Below are 18,060 nucleotides of genomic sequence, written 5' to 3' on the forward strand. Positions count from 1 at the left end.
TATATATATATATATATATATATTATTTTTATATATATAAAGACCTCTGACTCCCAGTACTTGGGAAAGTTTGCATTTGGGCCCAAAACTTCAGTGGAGGTTTATGCCAGCTTAGTGTATGGCTAGACTCACCTGTGACAGATTTGTGTACGTCTTGTGGTAGGCCTGAGGAGCCCCGAGTCTTGGATCTTGACTTCTTTGTGCTAGGGGCTGTACAAACACAAATGTTAAGGCACAGATTAAGCTTTCAATGGTGGCCTCTGGGCTTTTGGTGGCCACCTGGATGCCATTGTAGAGTTTGATATCCAGAGGTGTTGAGCACCTTAAAGCGTAATTGAAGCCAACAGGAACTGAAGGGGCTTAGTGCCAGAGCAGATTAGGCCATGCTTACCAAAATCATAATTAGTGATTTGTTTGATTTGGATCTGAAAGCTGTTTTTGAGGACAAAGGAGCTAAAATTTTTGAGCAATTCTATAATGATCAAGTATATTGCTGTCTCAGAACAAGTCAACCCTTGGATCCATCATAGCCGCAGTCCTGGCAAGCAACCTGGGAAAGTGACTACAGTGTTAAAATTTCAATCTAAAAATTTGGGGCAGAGTCATGGCAGTTGATTTTGAAACTTTGGCAAGGGCCCTTCTGATAGACTTATTTCAGGGAGTTATTCAGAGCTTTTCCTCTCCTGGGCTCTGCTGGACAGCTGTTCTCAAAGCAGCTTCTACTATAACTGCCTTTGGTGCCGATCTTGTCTCCCTTCATCCCATTGTAGTATATTGGGTTATTTGGGTGACAGTTTCTACCCTGTGCACTCCAAGGATAAGAATGAATGACAGAGGGGACACTGGAGTGAATAAAAGCAGCACACTCTGACCCAAAGTGGATTTCATAATAACACATATTTCTTCCATTGCACTTTTTCCCATTGTGTCCAAAAACGCTTTCCAAAGGGGCTATGGATCACTGTATCCTCTTCTGCTAGTGGGTAAACAATAGTGCAGAGAGGTGAAATACTTTGCCCAGGGTCAAAGAGTAGGAGAACCAGAGCCAGACCCTTGTTCTCAGGGCTGGACTATTGCAAGCCACTGTCTCCAGCCAAAGCTGCCAGGATGCTTAGCAGTATCTGGGGAGGGGTTACTCAAATGAAATTATGACCCACCAACCAGGCCATCCAGAAACACCATCAGCCGTAGCAGGCTGCCTCTTTCCCCCACTCCTCAAACCTTCCTAGCCTTATTCCTGTTTCTGTTGATCTGATCTATCTATCTATCTATCTATCTAGCTATCTATCTATCTATCTATCTACTGTCAACATTTCAGCTGGTAAAATAAAGCTACAGAATGGAGGCTTGGACAATGAGATTGTCTGAATGCTTCTGGATTCATATAATTGCTGTCCATATGAATTTTTATAGCATCTACTAGCTTAACTATTAACACCCCCCCTCCCTCCAACAAAAACCAGCCTGAATAGCAGGGCATATACCAGGACATGAAGTACTTAGAGTGCTCCAGGAAACATAGACTTAAATTACCTTTCCAGTTTGACTGCCATACCCTTTTTCCCTCCCTGGCAACTGGCAGTCAATTTTTAACATATATTTTTTTTTTTTTTTCCCCTTTAGCTGAGGTACACTAACATTTATAGGAGCCAACACGTGGATGGTATTTGAATGGCAGCTGGGCTACTTTGAAAGCGGGGGGAAAGCCACGTAGACTTGTGCAGTATCAGGTCTGGGCCACTAGTGGGCAAAACTAGCCCGGATTGTATTTGCAGGAGGATCAGGGTTTAGCAGAGCTGATGGGGAACAGGAGCCCTGCGGCAAGAGTGGATGTTACGGTTCCCAGCATATGTCTGAAGTCATTTTGATTCGTTTTCTCCCCTGGGGGGTAGCATGTACGCAGGGTAGTGGAGCTTGAGGGAATTTGTTTCGTACTGACATCATGGGATGCACCCACTGAGATTTGACCCCATGGGGTCTGCATGTGATGATGAGAGACCGCTGGTACCCTAAGAAGTGTAAAATCTAAATAGACAAAGGGTCAGAAGAGAGGCACAGAGAAGGGAAGGGACTTGGCCGAGGTCACCCAGCAGGCCAGTGGCAGAGCCAGGAATAGCATCAGAGGTTTCTGGCTCCCTGTCCTCTGAGTCACTGCCTGAAAGCAGTGCCCTGACCCCTGGCTCTTGCAAGGCTTGCAGGCATGTTTAGCATGATCTAGAGAAGGTGACTTTCTGCCCCTAATAAAGCCTGTAAATTCTCTGGAGCTGGGACTGTTAACTACGTGGTTTGAGGCAGAGCACAGTGAGGCCTGATGCACAGCTGGGGCCTCTGGGGTGCTGTGAAGTTAAGAAAAAATAATGGAGCTATTTGCAGGCGGCTGTTTAGCAGCGTGCCGTCCTTGGCTCGTTTTTCAGGCAGGTCAGTGGAGCTGGGGCAATCGGCATCAGTTGCAAAGCTGCCCCTGCCAATTCAGGCTCCTTTAAGGCATCTCGGGCTCAGGACCCAAGACTGCTAATCGTTTTTGGCCTTAGATTCTGAGAATATTTGTTTCAGGCCCATCTCCAGTCACCGCCCAGATATGCAGACCCTGGCTTTTGCATGTTTTCATTCCTCGAACACGTATCATGCAATTATAGAAAGGGTTTTATTGCTCAGTATGATAATTACAGCTCATGCTTTGATGATAGTACAGGTTTATTTTATATTGTTAGCATGCAGTTTAAATGCAGAGGGTTTTGATGACTTCCCTTTAATGAGCTTCCCATGTTCCCCTGGAAGCTCCCCAACCCCTTGTTCTCTCACTAACATGTCCAGTAAACCGTGCCTGGCACTTCAAATTCACTGCCACACGTCCTTTTGCAATGACACCCCAGTTCTCTCCGCGGAGGGAAAAGGAGTTTTGAACCAAAGACTAGGGGTGCTTAGATCTGCCTGTCTGCCCTGGGGGATTTCTCAGGAGAAATTCAGAGCGAACAATGATACAGCCAGACAGGCACTGCAATACTTAACGAATGCACATCACCACCATGGGAAGGAACAGGGGGATTTTGCAATAAGGACAAGTTTGGGCAGCTCCTTTCATTTAGTTGCTGCATCTGAATGGGTAGACCCAGAGGCCTGACACTCCCAGCTTCAGAGCATCAGTCTGTCTAAGTGGTAAAATCTCTACCTCACTGAATTACAGTGAGTCCCTCCTGGCATTGTCGTGTCAAAGCAGGTGGCTTTCTAGTTGGAGCTGGCTCTGAAGGCTGCTCCCATGAACTGTGCCATTCTTTACCTGCAGCCAAGTGACAGCTGGAAAGAACAATGTGATGCATGTGCTAAAAGTGGTGATTAGTAAAGCTGGAGTCCACCGGAGCAGAAAGTAATGAGAAACCATCTCCTTGCCAGCGAGAACCACAGCACTGTCTCCTCCTGTTACCAGCTAATATGTTGAATGGAGCTGATGTGGAAAAGGACACTTATGAAATGATGCTTCCAGCCAGCGCCTGCCTCAGAACTGCCATCTTGCTGCCTCAATTGCAGGAGTCTGTTATATCAAGCCAGAAGCCTTTGACTCGGTGCAACTGGAAATGCACACTTCTGCGGCCTCACGCTTCCTCTCTGCCCCAGGGGAAGGGGGAAAATCTCTTCTGATTTATCCTATAAACATCCCTTGCAGGACAAGGTGGGATGTGAAAGATGTGGACCCACATGCACCCCCAAGTCCCTGGCTAATGCTGTTTCAAGCATCCATAACTTTTTTCCATCTACTCAGTCTAATAAAAGATAGCACATCTGCTCAAAAAACCTTCCCTGCCTATCTGTGTCCTTAGACCAACACAGCTACAACCAAAAAGCAAGCATCCATCGTTGCAGCCCAACACAGCTGTTTAGCCACGTCCACTTCTTCTGCCCTTCCCTCCAAAGGTGTTTGCATCTGTGATGAAGGGCTGATTTCCCATGGTGACAGAAACAGGCAGATGCTGGGGTGATGGGCGTTATCAAATGCAATAGGCCAAGATGATGGGGACCATTCAATAGGAAGGATTATACCAGATCAGCCCAGAGTTTGCATCCAATTCTGCGTCCTGCTTCTGATCAAGGCCAGCACTAGCTGCTTCAAGAAGATGAAAGAAACCTCCATGGGCAATTCTTGTGTGACCTATTTCTAAGGGTAGTTTTTTTTTTCCCCAGACCAAGCAGTTAAACCACTGGCCTGTGTGTAGAAGCAGGAAGGTTTTATAATCCTACGAGTTTCACCATGGTAGGGAGCGGGGGTTACTGATTTTGCACCACTGTCACTGAGATCAGGAGTGGTGACTGGGCCTGGATTGTTAAAAAGTGGGGATGATTCTCACTTGCAGTTGATGGGGTTATACTTGCTTTAGGGCCACTTCATGCTGTTCTTGTGGTTCAAAGAGGCCTTAACATAAAAGAGGATCTTAAGAGGATCCATCAAGCTCCATTAAGGATCAGAAGAGGAGCTTAATGGATCTCCAGCTTGCAATCCAGCTTGCAACATCCGAATGGTGGATACTGCCTTGAGGATATCATCTACCAATAGGCCCTCTTGGTTTAGCAATGTTTTGAGGGTGGATGAAAAATACGGGGCTCAAAAATGTACCAAGGAAACGTGTTGCTTTGTTTTGGGCTCTCAAATTCTCTTCCCCGTTTCCCATGAGGGCAATTCGCCATCCAGCATCACCCCCTCCATCTTGCCAGCCATGTGGAAGCCTGCAGTGCACTTTGGGGACAGCGTAACCCAACAATTTAGCTGTCTTAAGCAGAGGGAACCAAAATATGAGAATTAAAGAATGAGTCCCTCGACGGGTGTGAATGCGCCCAACTCTGCTGATATCAAAGCAGCGACAGCCCTGTACAGCGGGGAGGTTCTGGCCCATCTGGTTTTCTGTTAGATTTTTTTTCTCCCTCCCTCCTTCTCTTTTTGTCTTTCAATCTCTCTGTGGATGACCCTTGCTTCCCTGTTCTGCTTTTCTGCACTACTCCTTTTCTTAAAATTGGGTTTAATCCTATCCTCTCAGAGTCCCTCCTATGCAGAACATAAGCACCAAAGCCGTCCCAGCTGAAGTGTGTTGAAGTGGGCCACCAGGAATCCTGCTCCACCCAACCCAGTTGTGCCAGTGGGAGACAGGTGCAGACAGACAAGGGTGAGAAGGAAGAGAACTGATTGTTCAGTTAGTGAGAGAACCATTGGGGTTTTACAGGACAAAGTGGAGACCTCGTCCCATGCTGGTGGAGCCCAATTAGACTAGAAGGGGCAGCGCCTAGTGAGCGCAGTCAATGAATCAACCCTCCAGAGCAGGCGAGGAACCCCTGCGTAGGCTGCTATTGACACCCATATTATGCTATTGCAGAAGCCAAATCAAACCATCAAGCAGCGTTAAAATGAGACTGAAGGCCTTCACCCAGCATGGGTCACTGGATCTGGGGTGGCATTGCCCTGAGGACTGGGGGAGAGGCCAGGGATCCAGGGCTTGGGGTTAAATCTCAATGACACTAGCCCGCCGCAGGCAGAGTGGTGCATCGGGGGGCATCGCGTTGCGCTGGATCTCGTTCCCATCCAGTCGTAAGACCTGGAGCCTGGAATAGTTCATGACATCCACGACTGTGCAGAAGCTGCTGATGGAGAATTCTGTGGGGAGAGAAGAAGACGGAGAGCTGAGACAGCCGGAGCCCAGATCTATCTAGCAAGCTGTCTTAGCTGGATTCACACCATTGGTAATAAGCCATAACATGCATTTCGTAATATGGTGCATGCTACTGCAATGGCTTACAGCCTAGAGCAAACTGCTAAGAACCACTCACACATGGCACATTCACCTGAGTCACAGGCAGGGTTTGCATGCAGATTGTTTTCAACAAAGTCACTGTCCTCAAAAATGCATAATAATTTTGGGGGCTTGAGAACTGGATTTCAGAGTGCTGAGCCCAAACCCTGTGAAAATCAGACCCCTTTCAACTAGGGCAACCAGTATCGCAGGTCATTGCAGAAAATCCTGACCACAAGCCCTTACCTCTTGAACAAAAGAAGTAATTCTTCTAGCTCATATCAATAATAAGCTTTTTTGTGGACCAGGCATGAGATGGGGACAACTCTCACTTTTTCTGGTGTGCTTTAGGAGTAGCCCTGCTGATGTCAATGGAGCGCGACTGCTGTCACAGAGGAGTGATTCAGACCCCCTGTTTGTATTAATGGGGTGAAACCAGATATATCAGAGGTCACAGCTGGGTCTATCTCCTTGTCTTCAGCAAGATCCCTCTGAGGACAGTTAAGGGTGCTGTGGTCCCACCTCAGCTATTATAGAGTATTTGGCAACCCTGAAAAGCCCCAGGTGGGTCACGGGGAGGGGGAGGGTGTGCATGTTTCAGAGGAGGGTGGGAGTTTTGGTTGTAGCCGTGTTGCTCTAAGGACATAGGTGGACAAGGTTCTTTGGCTAGAGGTGATATCTTTTATTACACCAACTGAGTAGTTGGAAAAAATGTTCTTTGCAAGCTTTTGGGCACGGGGAAGGTGGCAGGGTCCAGCTTCCTCTGCAGGCTCTGGGAAAGGAGTGAGCAGCCAGGGGGCAGCAACACTCCAGGACTTGGCAGATGTGCAAGAAATACCTGGGGGAGGAGGAGAACAAAGAGAACTCCTTAGCACAGCTTTTCCCTGTGCAAAGCTGGAGGGGAGGGAGGTGATGGCTGTCCGGAGGTAAATTCCAGCGGTACAGTGAGAGTCAGGAGGCAGGTGAAGGGAATGGGCCTGGAATCTCCTGCCAGCACTTTCAGTGTTAATAGAAAATCATATGTGGATTTACTAAAGCATTGACCAGTGGTTAGAGCCAGGGACCTGGGAAACAGGAATCATGCATGCTCTTCCTGCCTCTGCTACTGTTTCACTGTGCAACTTGGTCAAATCACTTTGCCTCTCTCTTGCCCAGGTGCAACACCAGGAAAGTAATACAGCCCTACCCTACTGCTTCTAATACGGTGGTGCCCTCATGTCCTGGGTTCTGTACATACATGTAATAAGAGCGATTCCTGCCTCAAACGACTCTCAGGCTGAGTAGACTGGATAAAGGCTGAGACAGGAAATTCAGGGGGAATGACCTGCCCCAGGCCATACAAGGCAGAACCAAGATTCAAGCCACAATCCGTTTTTTCCCAGTTCTGTTTCCTATCGGCTGGGCCACGTTACCTCGGTTTAAATTCTTGGCTTTGTAAAGTTGTTTGCAATCCCCGGATGAAAAGGCAGCAGACAAAGACCCAATATTATTCTTCAGCTGAGATGTGGTATAGGAAAGACTTTGTCAGCCTCGGAGGGACCACCACCACTATCGTAAAGGCTCAGCAGAGGCCAGGTGTGTATGTATTACAAACCCTGAACACTGATTCCCTTGATCTGCTGCATCCCTTGCTCGCTACAGGGGGCAAGAAGGAAGAAGCGGGGGCTTTCTGCGCAACTCATTAAACTTGAAAGGTCAAATGCAAAACCTGCAGTAAAAATGAATGAATAAGCAGAGCAGCTTGAGATCCAGAACAATTTAATGACATCTGTGGACACATTTAGCAAGTGCAATTTTTTTTTAAGCAAACATTTGGAAACTGGCTCCTGTCTCAGCTATCCATCACTTCCCCAGCGTGGGGCTGCGTGTCTCCTCTGCCACAGCTGACGGCATCACTAACACTTAATTAAAAGAGTGCGCACAACGTAGCAAGCTGCTCACAGTCCTGTGACACCACCTCTGCTTAAAGAAGATCGTGACCTCGGGGCTTGACAGGTGAGCGAAGTGGGAATGGATTTTTCCAGCTGTTTCGGGTTTTTTTGAAAAAAAGAAATGAGTCTGTTCTGTTTTGTTTTCTCATTTGAGAGAATAAAGGTCCTGGCAGAAGATGCCACGTTGCAGTTTCTGGAGATAAAACTGGAGCACAGGAAACGGTGCCACAAGCTTTTTGCTTACCCTGCCTCCAGTAACCTGGAGGGACTTTTTCTAGTGTCTCTATCCTAAGATGGTCCCCGTTACAGAAGTGTCCGAGCCCCTCGCTGTCCTTGTAGAATACCTGGGAGAGGTCAGTGCTCCTATCCCCACGTCACGGAGTGACTGATCAAGGTCAGACAAAAAGTCGGCCGTGTAGGTAGCAATTTGTCCAGACAACCTGGCTCCGAGTCATCAGCAGCCTCAGAAGAAGCCATCTCAGAGACCGGGTACAGAAATGGGAGGCTGCACACTGGGACACAAGAGATCTGGTTTTAATCCCAGCTCAGCCACCCTCTCCTTTGCCTGTCTTGTCTATTTGGACTGGAAACTCTTCGAGAGAGAGTCTGTACAGCCCATCCCCCAATTGGGTCCCAATCTTTGTGGGGACCTTTAGGCAAGGGAATAAGATGAAAACCTTGAGTCTGCTGAGCATCCTCCAGGAGAAAACAGCACTAATACTTGCTCAGCGACTGACTCAGGTTGGTTTCTAAAGGTCACCGCAAACTGAGAGGTTCCCTGTTCCCTACCAGCCATTTTTACAGCCTGCACATACATGCCATTAATAATTCTGGGATTTCCCTTGCAATGTTTCCATTCTCTTTTGAGGGGGGACCAATGTCTGAGCAGAAAAGTTGCTCCTGTGTGCAGAATGTTTTACAGAGCAATCTAGACGCTGACCTAAGACTTTCCAATGTGCCAGCATCCTCCCATTACATCTCAGCTACTTTGGATAATTCAAAGTTGAAGAATAAATCGGCCAAAGGCTGCACTCCCAAATGATGCCAAACTGGAGAAATTTCAAGAGCTATGGATGGAAGAAGTTCAGTGCATCCCAGTAAACATGGGAAGAGAGAGAAAGGCATGTCTTTCTTCTTCCCATATGTCCTCTTGGTTGGGCCCTTCTAAAGAGAGCCATCAATGATGCCAGAAACTTTTGTGTCCTAGGTTTAGGGCCCTGCAGTGTGAGTCAGACGCTGCCTTGGGCTAAAGACTCTTCTTCCAGAAGCTTTGCTAGTAACTAGCCAGTGCCAGCCACAGCTCAGGGTTGCATTCTCCCGTCTCAGTCCCCATGCGCAGCTTCCACTAACGAAAGCTGGTTCCTGGCCAGTCAGTGCCTCTATGAGCCAAGGACACGTCAGTCACGGAGACTTTTGAACCAGACAGTGCTGTCTCCGCAGGTGTCACTAGCAGCAAACAGAAGTCCTGCCTGGTAAAGGGGCCATGTCAAACTCACAGGCGACAGGCGGGAGGGAATGACCTGACCGGGACTCGCACGGCTCCTGGGGTCTCGTCAGATGTGCTAAGCTATGGCTCTAGAAGCAGGCTCCTTGGCTCTGTTTTCCTCCTCGTGTCGCCAGTGTGACAGAGCCTGGCGTTAACAAAGAGGAAGCAGAGAGACGCTTGCCATCAAGGTAGGACAGGGCGAGCCCGTGGCATCCATTACGACCCCTGGAAGATCCCTGGAGTGGAGAATTGCAAATAGGGAGCCACTGGTACCCGCAGTCTGGGGGGGAGCCCCCACCCTGTCTGACCCCATCAGAGATCCTGCTACCCCAGCTGGAGGGAGCTGCCTCCTTCTCAGACACTTGCTCAGGTTTTATTGTCACTGTCCCGCAGGACGCCCCAGATCAGCCCACGCCAGTGTTGGAGCTAGTGTAAATGGATGCAGTTCCTCTGCCAAGGAGACTGCCAGGAGGGGCAGGCAGCAGCTCTGATTAACGGGCTGTAACAGTGATGTGTGCTGGCAGCGCCAGGCTGTGGAGGAGGGGAGCGGTGGCTCTCCAGCACCCCAGGACCTGGGAGCATCACTGTTTTGACACCCCTGCCAGCAATGTCAAGCAGTGAAGGAGCCATACAGGGACAGATGCATGAGACATGAGAGTAGGCAGAAACTCAGATGAGACAGATGCGTACCCCGCCCCCCTGGTGCCGCATGCATCCGGGTATCATGTAGTGCAGTTCCTATGGATGTAAATGATGGCCTGTGCTAGAAGATGGGGGGTACACAGAAAGCTCTCACTGACTTGGCCTTTCCCCCTGGGCACATATGCACTTCAGTGCACCAACACTATGCTCCATGCTCCCGGGGCCAAATACAGCCCTGCTGGGAGCAGACACCCAGCAGGTGTCAATGCCAGGTGTGACTTGCACAGCTTACACCTTCTTCCCGAGCAAAGTTGCAGCCAGGGCGCTTGTTGGCACTTATCCACGCCACTGACTTCAGTGGAGTCACTCCTGATTGATACCCATGTCTGTGGGAACAGAATTGGGCCGGGCATTTCACTTTCACCATCATTTATATCCTTGCGTAGGGAATTAAATGAACATCCCTGGGGTTACTGTCTTATACACCACCGTAAGGAGAAGCAGAATATTGTCTGTCACCTGCCATAAGAAGAGCAACTTTCTTTCTGTTGAATCTTCCTTAAATAGCTACACGAATACAAAGGAGCCAAATGGGTCCAAATAAATGTGTTTACTAACTATATTCAAATACACCAGGCGTAGCTACTCGTGTACGACTCTTCTGATTAGCTTCCATAATGTAGAGTACAAGTGCCATTACAACAGCACCATTCAGCCAAGGATCTCCAAGCACTCTATGAAGATAGCATCACAGATGGAAGAAACTGAGGCACAGGGAGGGGAAGTGGTTGCCAAAGGCCACCCAAGAAATCCGTGGCAGCGACAGGACCAAAATCCCAGGCTCTACATCCCAATCTCCATGCTCAAACCAGCCTCTGGCGGCCAGAAAAGGCATCTGACTCGTTGCCCTCCCGTTTCCTGCCCTTACACTGATCACTGGATCATGCACTACCCTGTCTGCATCGCAAGTTTAATGCCAGGGTGGTACTCACCATTGATTTGGTTGCCTTGAAGGTAGAGGTTCTCGAGTTGGGTGCTAACCCGAGGGATCTTCTGGAACCTGTTATAAGACAGATCCAGCTCGAGGATGCTGCTGCTGTTGAAGGCATTAGAAGCGAGTCCCTCATTCGTCAGGGTGTTGTGGGCCAGGCGGACATAGAGCAGCTTGGGGGACACCTTGAAATACTCATCTGGGATCGTGTTGATGTAGTTATGTTCTAGGTAGAGCTGTTCCAGAGCAATCGGGAGACCATCTGGGACCTTCCTGAGGTGGTTGTAGCTCAAATCAACCAGGATCAAGGACTTTAACCCCTTGAAGGATGCTGCTATTTCATAGATCTGGTTGTGACTAAGGTACAGAGCGGTGAGGTTCTCCAAGCCTTCCAAAGCATTGGCTGGGATCTTGCTGATCTGATTGTAATCCAGGTGGAGCTCTCTCAGGGACCTAGGCAGGGGGCCGGGCATCTTGGTCAGGTTGTTGTTGTTCAGATACAACCTCTCCAGGTTCTTGAGCTTGGCAAAGATCTTCTTGCCCATCTTCTCGCTGCTGATCTGGTTGCCATGCAGCGCGATCCATTCCAGGTTTGTGGCATTGTCAAATGCTGCCTCTTGGATGGAGGTGATCTGGTTGTTCTGGAAGTAGACATACTTCATCCTGGAAGGCACGAAGGGAAGATACCTCAGGTTGCGACCGTCACAGTACATTGCGGAGGAGAGGTTGGGCGGACACTCGCATTCTTGGGGGCACTGCCTGGAAACGGGCTGCACAGACTCAGGGGCGGGTTCTGCTACGGACATTTCCCCTGGAGCATAATAGTACGGGGGGCTTTCATCCTCGTAGTAGGGCACGTAGTTATAAGAAGGTATCCGGGCTTGCCGAAGTACATACTGCATCCATAGATCTTCATCGTAATAATCCTGGGCCTGTGAGACCCTGCAGATCCCAGCCACTATCAGGATAGCAACCCAGTGCATTGTGTTGAACCTCAAGGAATCTGTATGGAAGGAGAAAGGGGAGGTGGGGGAGCATGAGCATTTATTAGGTCAGGCACAAGTAAAATAGGAAGCTGATGGGAGGCTGTGGAGCTGAATGGACAGAGCAGTGGGCAGACTGAGATCTTCACCTGGTCTTCTGGGTGAGTGGGGGCAAACCAGACCCCCTCACTTTGTCTCAGTGTTTCTATCTGTAAAATGGGCCACCATGGTAAAGCATTTTGAGATGTACTGGTAAATAAAGGGCTATTTAAGAGCTGGAAGTTATCATCAGATCACTGAGCATCTAGTGCTACTGTAACAGATAGGATTAATCCAGCTTTCCAAGAATATGTCTGTAAACATTTGCTCCAGTAACAGCTGCCAATTCTCAACCCTTTAGTTTGCCGTGCACGAACATACCTTCCAGTGAAATTTTTAATGCAGGATTTTTGCGATGTAGGATGCAGGGGCGCCAACTGAGATTTCAATCTTTGGTGCTAGCTGCAACGTGTATTAAGAGACAAACTCCTTGCCCTAAAGAGCTTACAGGGCATTTAGACGAGATGCACAAAAGAAGAGGAAACAGAGGTGGGAAGGGATTTGCACACAGTCACCCAGTGGGGAGCAAAGCCTAGGACTCGTGACTCCCAGTCTGATGCCTGGCACACTGCAAATGGAGCTTTGTATGGCTTTGTACCAGGAGCCTCTTCGCATGTGCATCCTGGAAGCTGTTTGAGAGTCATCCACTAAGGCGGCAGAAATAATGCAATGTGATTTTATTTTATTTTTTAAAATAGCCAGCTGGGTATTGCAGAGGACAAACTGTGAATAGCAGATGCTTGAAGTGACTTGTCTGTAATAGGAGTTAATCTTTAGGAGAAGGCTCTAGAGACCAAATTGACTGCACTCAATTAGTTTGCCGTGGCTGATTACAATCTTAATCGATACAGCTATCCATTACCAATCCAAAAGGAGCCGTGTGGCAGTTGCAGGATGGATTGCGCTCAACAAACTCGTCAGTCCTACTCATTTACAACGCACATTCCTGCAGCATTTCTCCAGCTTACTTTTGCTCATCTTATCAGCAGAAAAATGGAGCGTTCCAACTGTTTGCAGCGCGTGTGGAATCAAACTCAACAAGTTCAAGCTTATTTTTAATGAGCAGGCTTTGAAAAGCCTGGGTACTGCAAAGTTCAGCTTGCACAATTCACATGAGTACTCAAGAATTAGGGGGATCTTGCTCAGGCATGCTAATAGGCGAGTGCAACAACTGGGGGGGAAGACTGTCAATGTGGAACCCAGAAATTAACATTAAGGATAGATTTATGAATTGGAAACCCAATAGAAAAAGATTAACACCTGTTCATGGATAACTTGCAAACAGAAAATGAAGGAGAATAAATGAATGGGATGAAACAGTTTGCCGGGATTATTTCAAATCATCATACGCAGAGACCCATAGGTCTGGTTCAGTGGAACAGGAGATATTTTGACTAGAAGAGCAGGTACGACTGAGAGAACAGGGTTTTAGACTGGGGCTCTGCAAACCTTGATTTTATTCCTGCATCTGTCACAGATTTATTTTAAGTGACTTGCTTGCGGTCACACCATCTAGCCTGTGCCTCAGCCTATAAAATGGGATTAAGCTTCCCACCTCACTGAGAACATAAGTAGGTAAATCCTGTTTGTGACAGTGATTCATACGGGGTCCTAGATGATGGCTTTTCTTCCTTCATTAACACTTATTAACCTGGTGTAGAATAGCAGGCAAAGATGAGCTCTATCCAGGGGATGTTCTTTGCTGCTCTGAATGGGGAATGAGAAGGGATTCTTCTTCCCTGCTGACTTCTCCATCCAAGGTTGGACGTTCATAGCCACAGAGTCACTTTATGACTCTGGTGTTCACAAGCAGAAGTGGTGGCCTGTGCAATAGGTGCACCTAGTCCCCACTGAAGATGGATCACCCATACTGCAGCAAAGGGTTTCCCTCCTTTCACTGTGGGGTGGGAGGAGAGTCTGGGGAGTCTCTTAATTAAGGTTATCCTTACTGCAGCTCTGTGCTCTGGAACTACATGCAGCATGATGTCAAGCAAGAAGGTTCCCTGCCCTGGTCACCTTTGCTGTGGCGTGAAGCTCTGGCCTCCTGCCAGCCCCGAGGTCTGGGTGATATACATACCCAGGGCTGGCTGAAATCAATGCACACTGCAACCTGGAGCCCATGCACACATATAGCTGCCAGGACTCGCTTGTGGGAAGGTTTCTGTCTACAGAAGGGTATCGGAGCAAACTAGAAAGATCCCAGTGCCAGTTGCATGTCTCAAAGGCATTCCCAGTCTGCCCCACTGTCATTTCCACTTATGGCAGGACTTTGGGACAGTACTGACGTAAATCCCCTGCACTTGCTGCAGCCCCTGACTCCCACTAGGAAGGCCTGGGCTCCACGTTGCAACGTGTATGTGGGCTCACTTGCTCTGTGCTGACTGCACCAAACCCGGAAGCGAGGTGGTGAAGCCACACGGAGGGGGCACCTCCCACTGCGGCCCTGGAGGTCTCCATCTCCAACATCCTTGACAGCAGTGGTGGAGGCATCCCCAGGGCAGCTTCACCATCTCCTTTCTGAGTCTGATGCTTGTGGAAAGGGAGCAGGTGAGCAGGGCTGTGCGTCTTAATCTCTCCCTGTGTCCCTATCTTTCACTTATGCATCTTGAGGGGCAATACTACTATGTCCTGTCCTTTTTGGTCTTAAACTCTCAGCTGTTAGAGGCAGGAATGGTCTCTCATTAGCTGTATGTGCAGCCCAGTGGGTCTCCAGTCTTGGCTGGTGCTGCTGAACTAGAAGCAATAAAGAGGCCTCCAGACACACAAGCAAGTGGGAAAGTTGGTGCCCCATGCACCCTTTGGACTCGGTGCTTGGAGTAGGACCCCACCAACCCAGGTCTGCTGTCTCTGCAGTGCAGATACCCCACCACCAAGGATCCAGATGGAGTAGGCTGTCTTCAGACTCATTAGTTACCATGAGGAGCCCCTGAATTGCTAGCACGGGGCCTAACTCAGAAAGATGCACACCAGCTAAAACTGTAGCAGGAGATGGGTATGTATAGCTGCAACACTAAATGTGAATCTCAGCACTCCAGACAAAGAGGGTACAGTGCTGCTCTGATCCCGACTGCCCTGCCCTGAGCTGGCTAGCTGGCACACAGCTCATGCAGGAAGAAAAGAGGGATTGAAACCTCTGTGGTCAGGCTCTTTATATTTTTTTTCTATCCCACTTTTTCCATACGCATGGGAGTGCCGGCAGCTGATGGAGCAGATGGAACAGGGTGCATTAGAGGCTCTGAGTGTGCTGTGAGATGTTGGCGCACACGGGCTGCTTCGGGGATCGGCGCTTCCCCTGCTCCCATTCCAGGGGCACCTTGCCTGGTAAAATACGGCTCCCGGCTTCTGCGCAAGCTCTGCCTGGCATGCAAGCATCCTCCACCCATGCTGAAGTTCTCTTTCCCCCTGTGCAACATTGATCGAAGGACATTTCTCTACCCTGTGCAGCACTGTTCCTTAAGGAAAGTCTCCGTTACACAGAATGGCACCTAGGGGCTCTTTCATCCACATGCAACGCCTTCCTAGATGGTCTCTGTCTTGATTCCTCGACATACACCACCTTTTCCCTCTCTTTCCGGGGCTTCTCTTCCATCTTCTGAACCCTTGCTGTCGGTGTATTTCCACCACCCAACTCCTTCTCTATGGTGGTATCTGAGTTCCTTCCAGATGTAGGATAATATATATATACAAATACTGAATCTCTGTCTCCATCAGCCTGACCAAGCCTGTTTCATTTTCTAATTAGGATTGACACCCTGTACCAGCATGAGATTTATCCAGCTGTCATCATTTGCACCTTCTGACCATCACAACCTAGGTGTGCTAGAACCGAGTGTAGATGGGACACTGACACCATAGCCAGGTACCCGTCCTGGGAGAAGGGGGCACTCAGGTGGAGGTTGCAGCATGGAGACTGGCACAAATCTCATCTCCTTTCTCCCTTCCAGGAACTTCACAAATTGCCAAGGGGGACAAAGGGTTAGTAAGGATGATTGCTTTCCCCACTGCTCCCACACCAGGCATTCAAGCAGCCTTCCAGGCTCAGCCCTGTGCCACCCGTGTTGCTGGCATGTGATTCACATGCCACCCTGCTTCAGCGTCGTGCTGGCAGCGTGGTGAGCGGGGTTGCTTTCCCTCTGCCGCACAGGTAGGCAAATAAACGGAGCTAGAAACAATCCAAATAAATGCAGAAAGGAACTTACCGGGCTAAGAGGGTCTTTTCCAAAGCCTCAGCACTCTTCTGCCTGATCTCCTTGTGTTAAAGAGCATGTGTGTGCATCTCAGTTTGCCAGGGTTGGTGCCCGCCCCAGATCCCTAATCAAATATTGTGCTTGCAGGTCACAGGCTCAGCAGGGTGGTATTTCTTTCTTTCTTTTTTTTTTTTGTGAGTGACCTCCTAACAGCAGACAGTTTGCAGAGGAGAGTGAAGAGACCCTAACGCTGCCTGACGTTATAAATAACCTGCTTTTTCTCTCCTCTCTCCCTCTCTCTCTTGCTCGTCTCTCCTTGCCGAAGCGTTGGCAGTTTCCAGGCTCTCTGTTTAACGAGTTAGTGGAATTGTGGATGTTGTTTTTAACAGAGTCTCGCTAGGTCTCCTGTGTTTCTCATCAGGAAAAGCTGATGAGGCAGGAGGCCAGGTTAAAAAAAAAAAAGAATAAAAAAGTATCAAACCTTTGAGGGACGACGATGAGCTCTTCAGAGATGGAGCCACTCTGACCTGTGTGCCGGCAGGATGAGATAAATCAGAGCTGCCCTGAGGGTGCAAGCCCTTGCCTGTAGGTCATCAGCCAATCTCAGGATGCAGATATATTGCAGAAATATTTCTCCTTGGTATTTACTAGCAACATCCAAGGTACAGAAGTTACATACCGAAGATCTCATATAACACTAAGAATTTGTCTTCACCTCTTGGTGAGAGGAGTCAGATTGGCAGCCCTGGGAGCTGAAGTCCTTTGCCCAGTTGCAGGGAGGGAACAGTCTGGTGCTTAGCTACTGTGGTGAAGGATGCCATAGAAAAACCAAGGCAAAGGTAGAAGCCCAGGTGCCAATCTGCACTCTTTCTCTCTTTGTGGCCTCCCTTGCTATAGCCTCTGGATATCTCATAAGCTTTAACATGGGCATCGTCCAAAAACTCCTGTCATAGGGGAATGTGTTGATGATCTTGGTTTTAGAAATGGGGTGTGGAAGCAGAAGAAGACAAATGCTGCCCTGTATGACCTTAGACAAGTCACTATTTTGAGCTCCAGGCTAACCCCTCACCACTAGACTCTCCTTCCTTTCTGGAAGGGGAGTCCAATTCCTCCACTCAAATCCTCTGCAACTACAAAGAGCTCCCTCCTCTGTGCGCCAGTTTTGTCCACCGGTGACATGAGGATAATGCTGTGAAGGCAGCTTTGAAGTCTGTGGAGGAAATACACTTACACTGGAGCTAACCAAGTCTTATTGATCCACAGCACAGGAACAGGCAATCCGGGCTGCTCCCACCTTATAGATCCTTCTCTGCCCGATTGCCACAGATTCAGTGCTCCAGGCTTTGCCTTCCCCTAGGTTTCAAGTCACGTGCTGCTTTGAAAAATTCAGGACACAATAATTATTATTCAAACATTTCCTTTCCCTCCTACAAAAAAGAAAGAAAGAAAAACAAAGTCCAGCTGGTAATATATCCCTAGCTGCAGCAGCAAGCTGGACTCCGACTAAGGGTTTCAAAGGAACATGGATTTAGTTACATTTAGTTAGGTGCCAAACTCCCTTAGGCTTGTCTTCACTCATTTTCCTTTGAAAATCTCAGTTGAAGCGAATCTCTTCTTTTTGGTGTTCTTGCCATGGCCCTAGGAATCCATGAAGAGCCCAAAACAAACTGTTCATTGTAGCAAGAAAGAATATTATATTAATCCATGGAGCTTCGAATCATTGAAAATGAGGGTGGGGAGGGAGCTCAGGAGGTCACATCTAGTCTAACGCCCTGCTCAAAGCAGGACCAGCCCCAACTATCATCTTCCCAGCCAAGGCTTTGTCTACCTGGGTCTTAAAAACCTCCAAGGATGGAGATCCCACCACCTCTCCAGGTAGCCTGTTCCAGTGTTTGACTACCTTCCCAGTGAGAGAGTTTTTCCTAATATCCAACCTAAACTTCCCTTCCTGCAGCTTGAGCCCATTGCTC

General features: G+C 48.6%; 1 protein-coding gene across 3 annotated transcripts; it reads right to left on the minus strand.

The window, feature by feature from the left end:
- Nucleotides 1–5,057: 5,057 nt before the first annotated feature.
- Nucleotides 5,058–17,801, minus strand: FMOD (fibromodulin). Of its 3 annotated transcripts, XM_019514267.1 has the most exons (4): nt 17,627–17,801; nt 16,572–17,462; nt 10,823–11,824; nt 5,058–5,635 (listed from the first exon to the last, which is right to left on the minus strand). In XM_019514267.1, exons 3-4 carry the CDS (start codon nt 11,802–11,804, stop codon nt 5,484–5,486), a joined length of 1,134 nt encoding a protein of 377 aa, XP_019369812.1. In that variant the 5' UTR covers nt 11,805–11,824; nt 16,572–17,462; nt 17,627–17,801; the 3' UTR covers nt 5,058–5,483. The 3 variants fall into 3 exon arrangements, with proteins under 3 accessions (XP_019369812.1, XP_019369811.1, XP_019369810.1); XM_019514266.1 differs by lacking the exon at nt 17,627–17,801 and having other exon boundaries at nt 16,572–17,546; XM_019514265.1 differs by lacking the exons at nt 16,572–17,462; nt 17,627–17,801 and adding an exon at nt 16,103–16,565.
- Between the last annotated feature and the right edge of the window lie 259 nt (nt 17,802–18,060).

This window comes from Gavialis gangeticus, unplaced genomic scaffold (genome assembly GCF_001723915.1).
Source record: "Gavialis gangeticus isolate Ggan-Ray unplaced genomic scaffold, GavGan_comp1, whole genome shotgun sequence".
NCBI lineage: Eukaryota > Metazoa > Chordata > Crocodylia > Gavialidae > Gavialis > Gavialis gangeticus.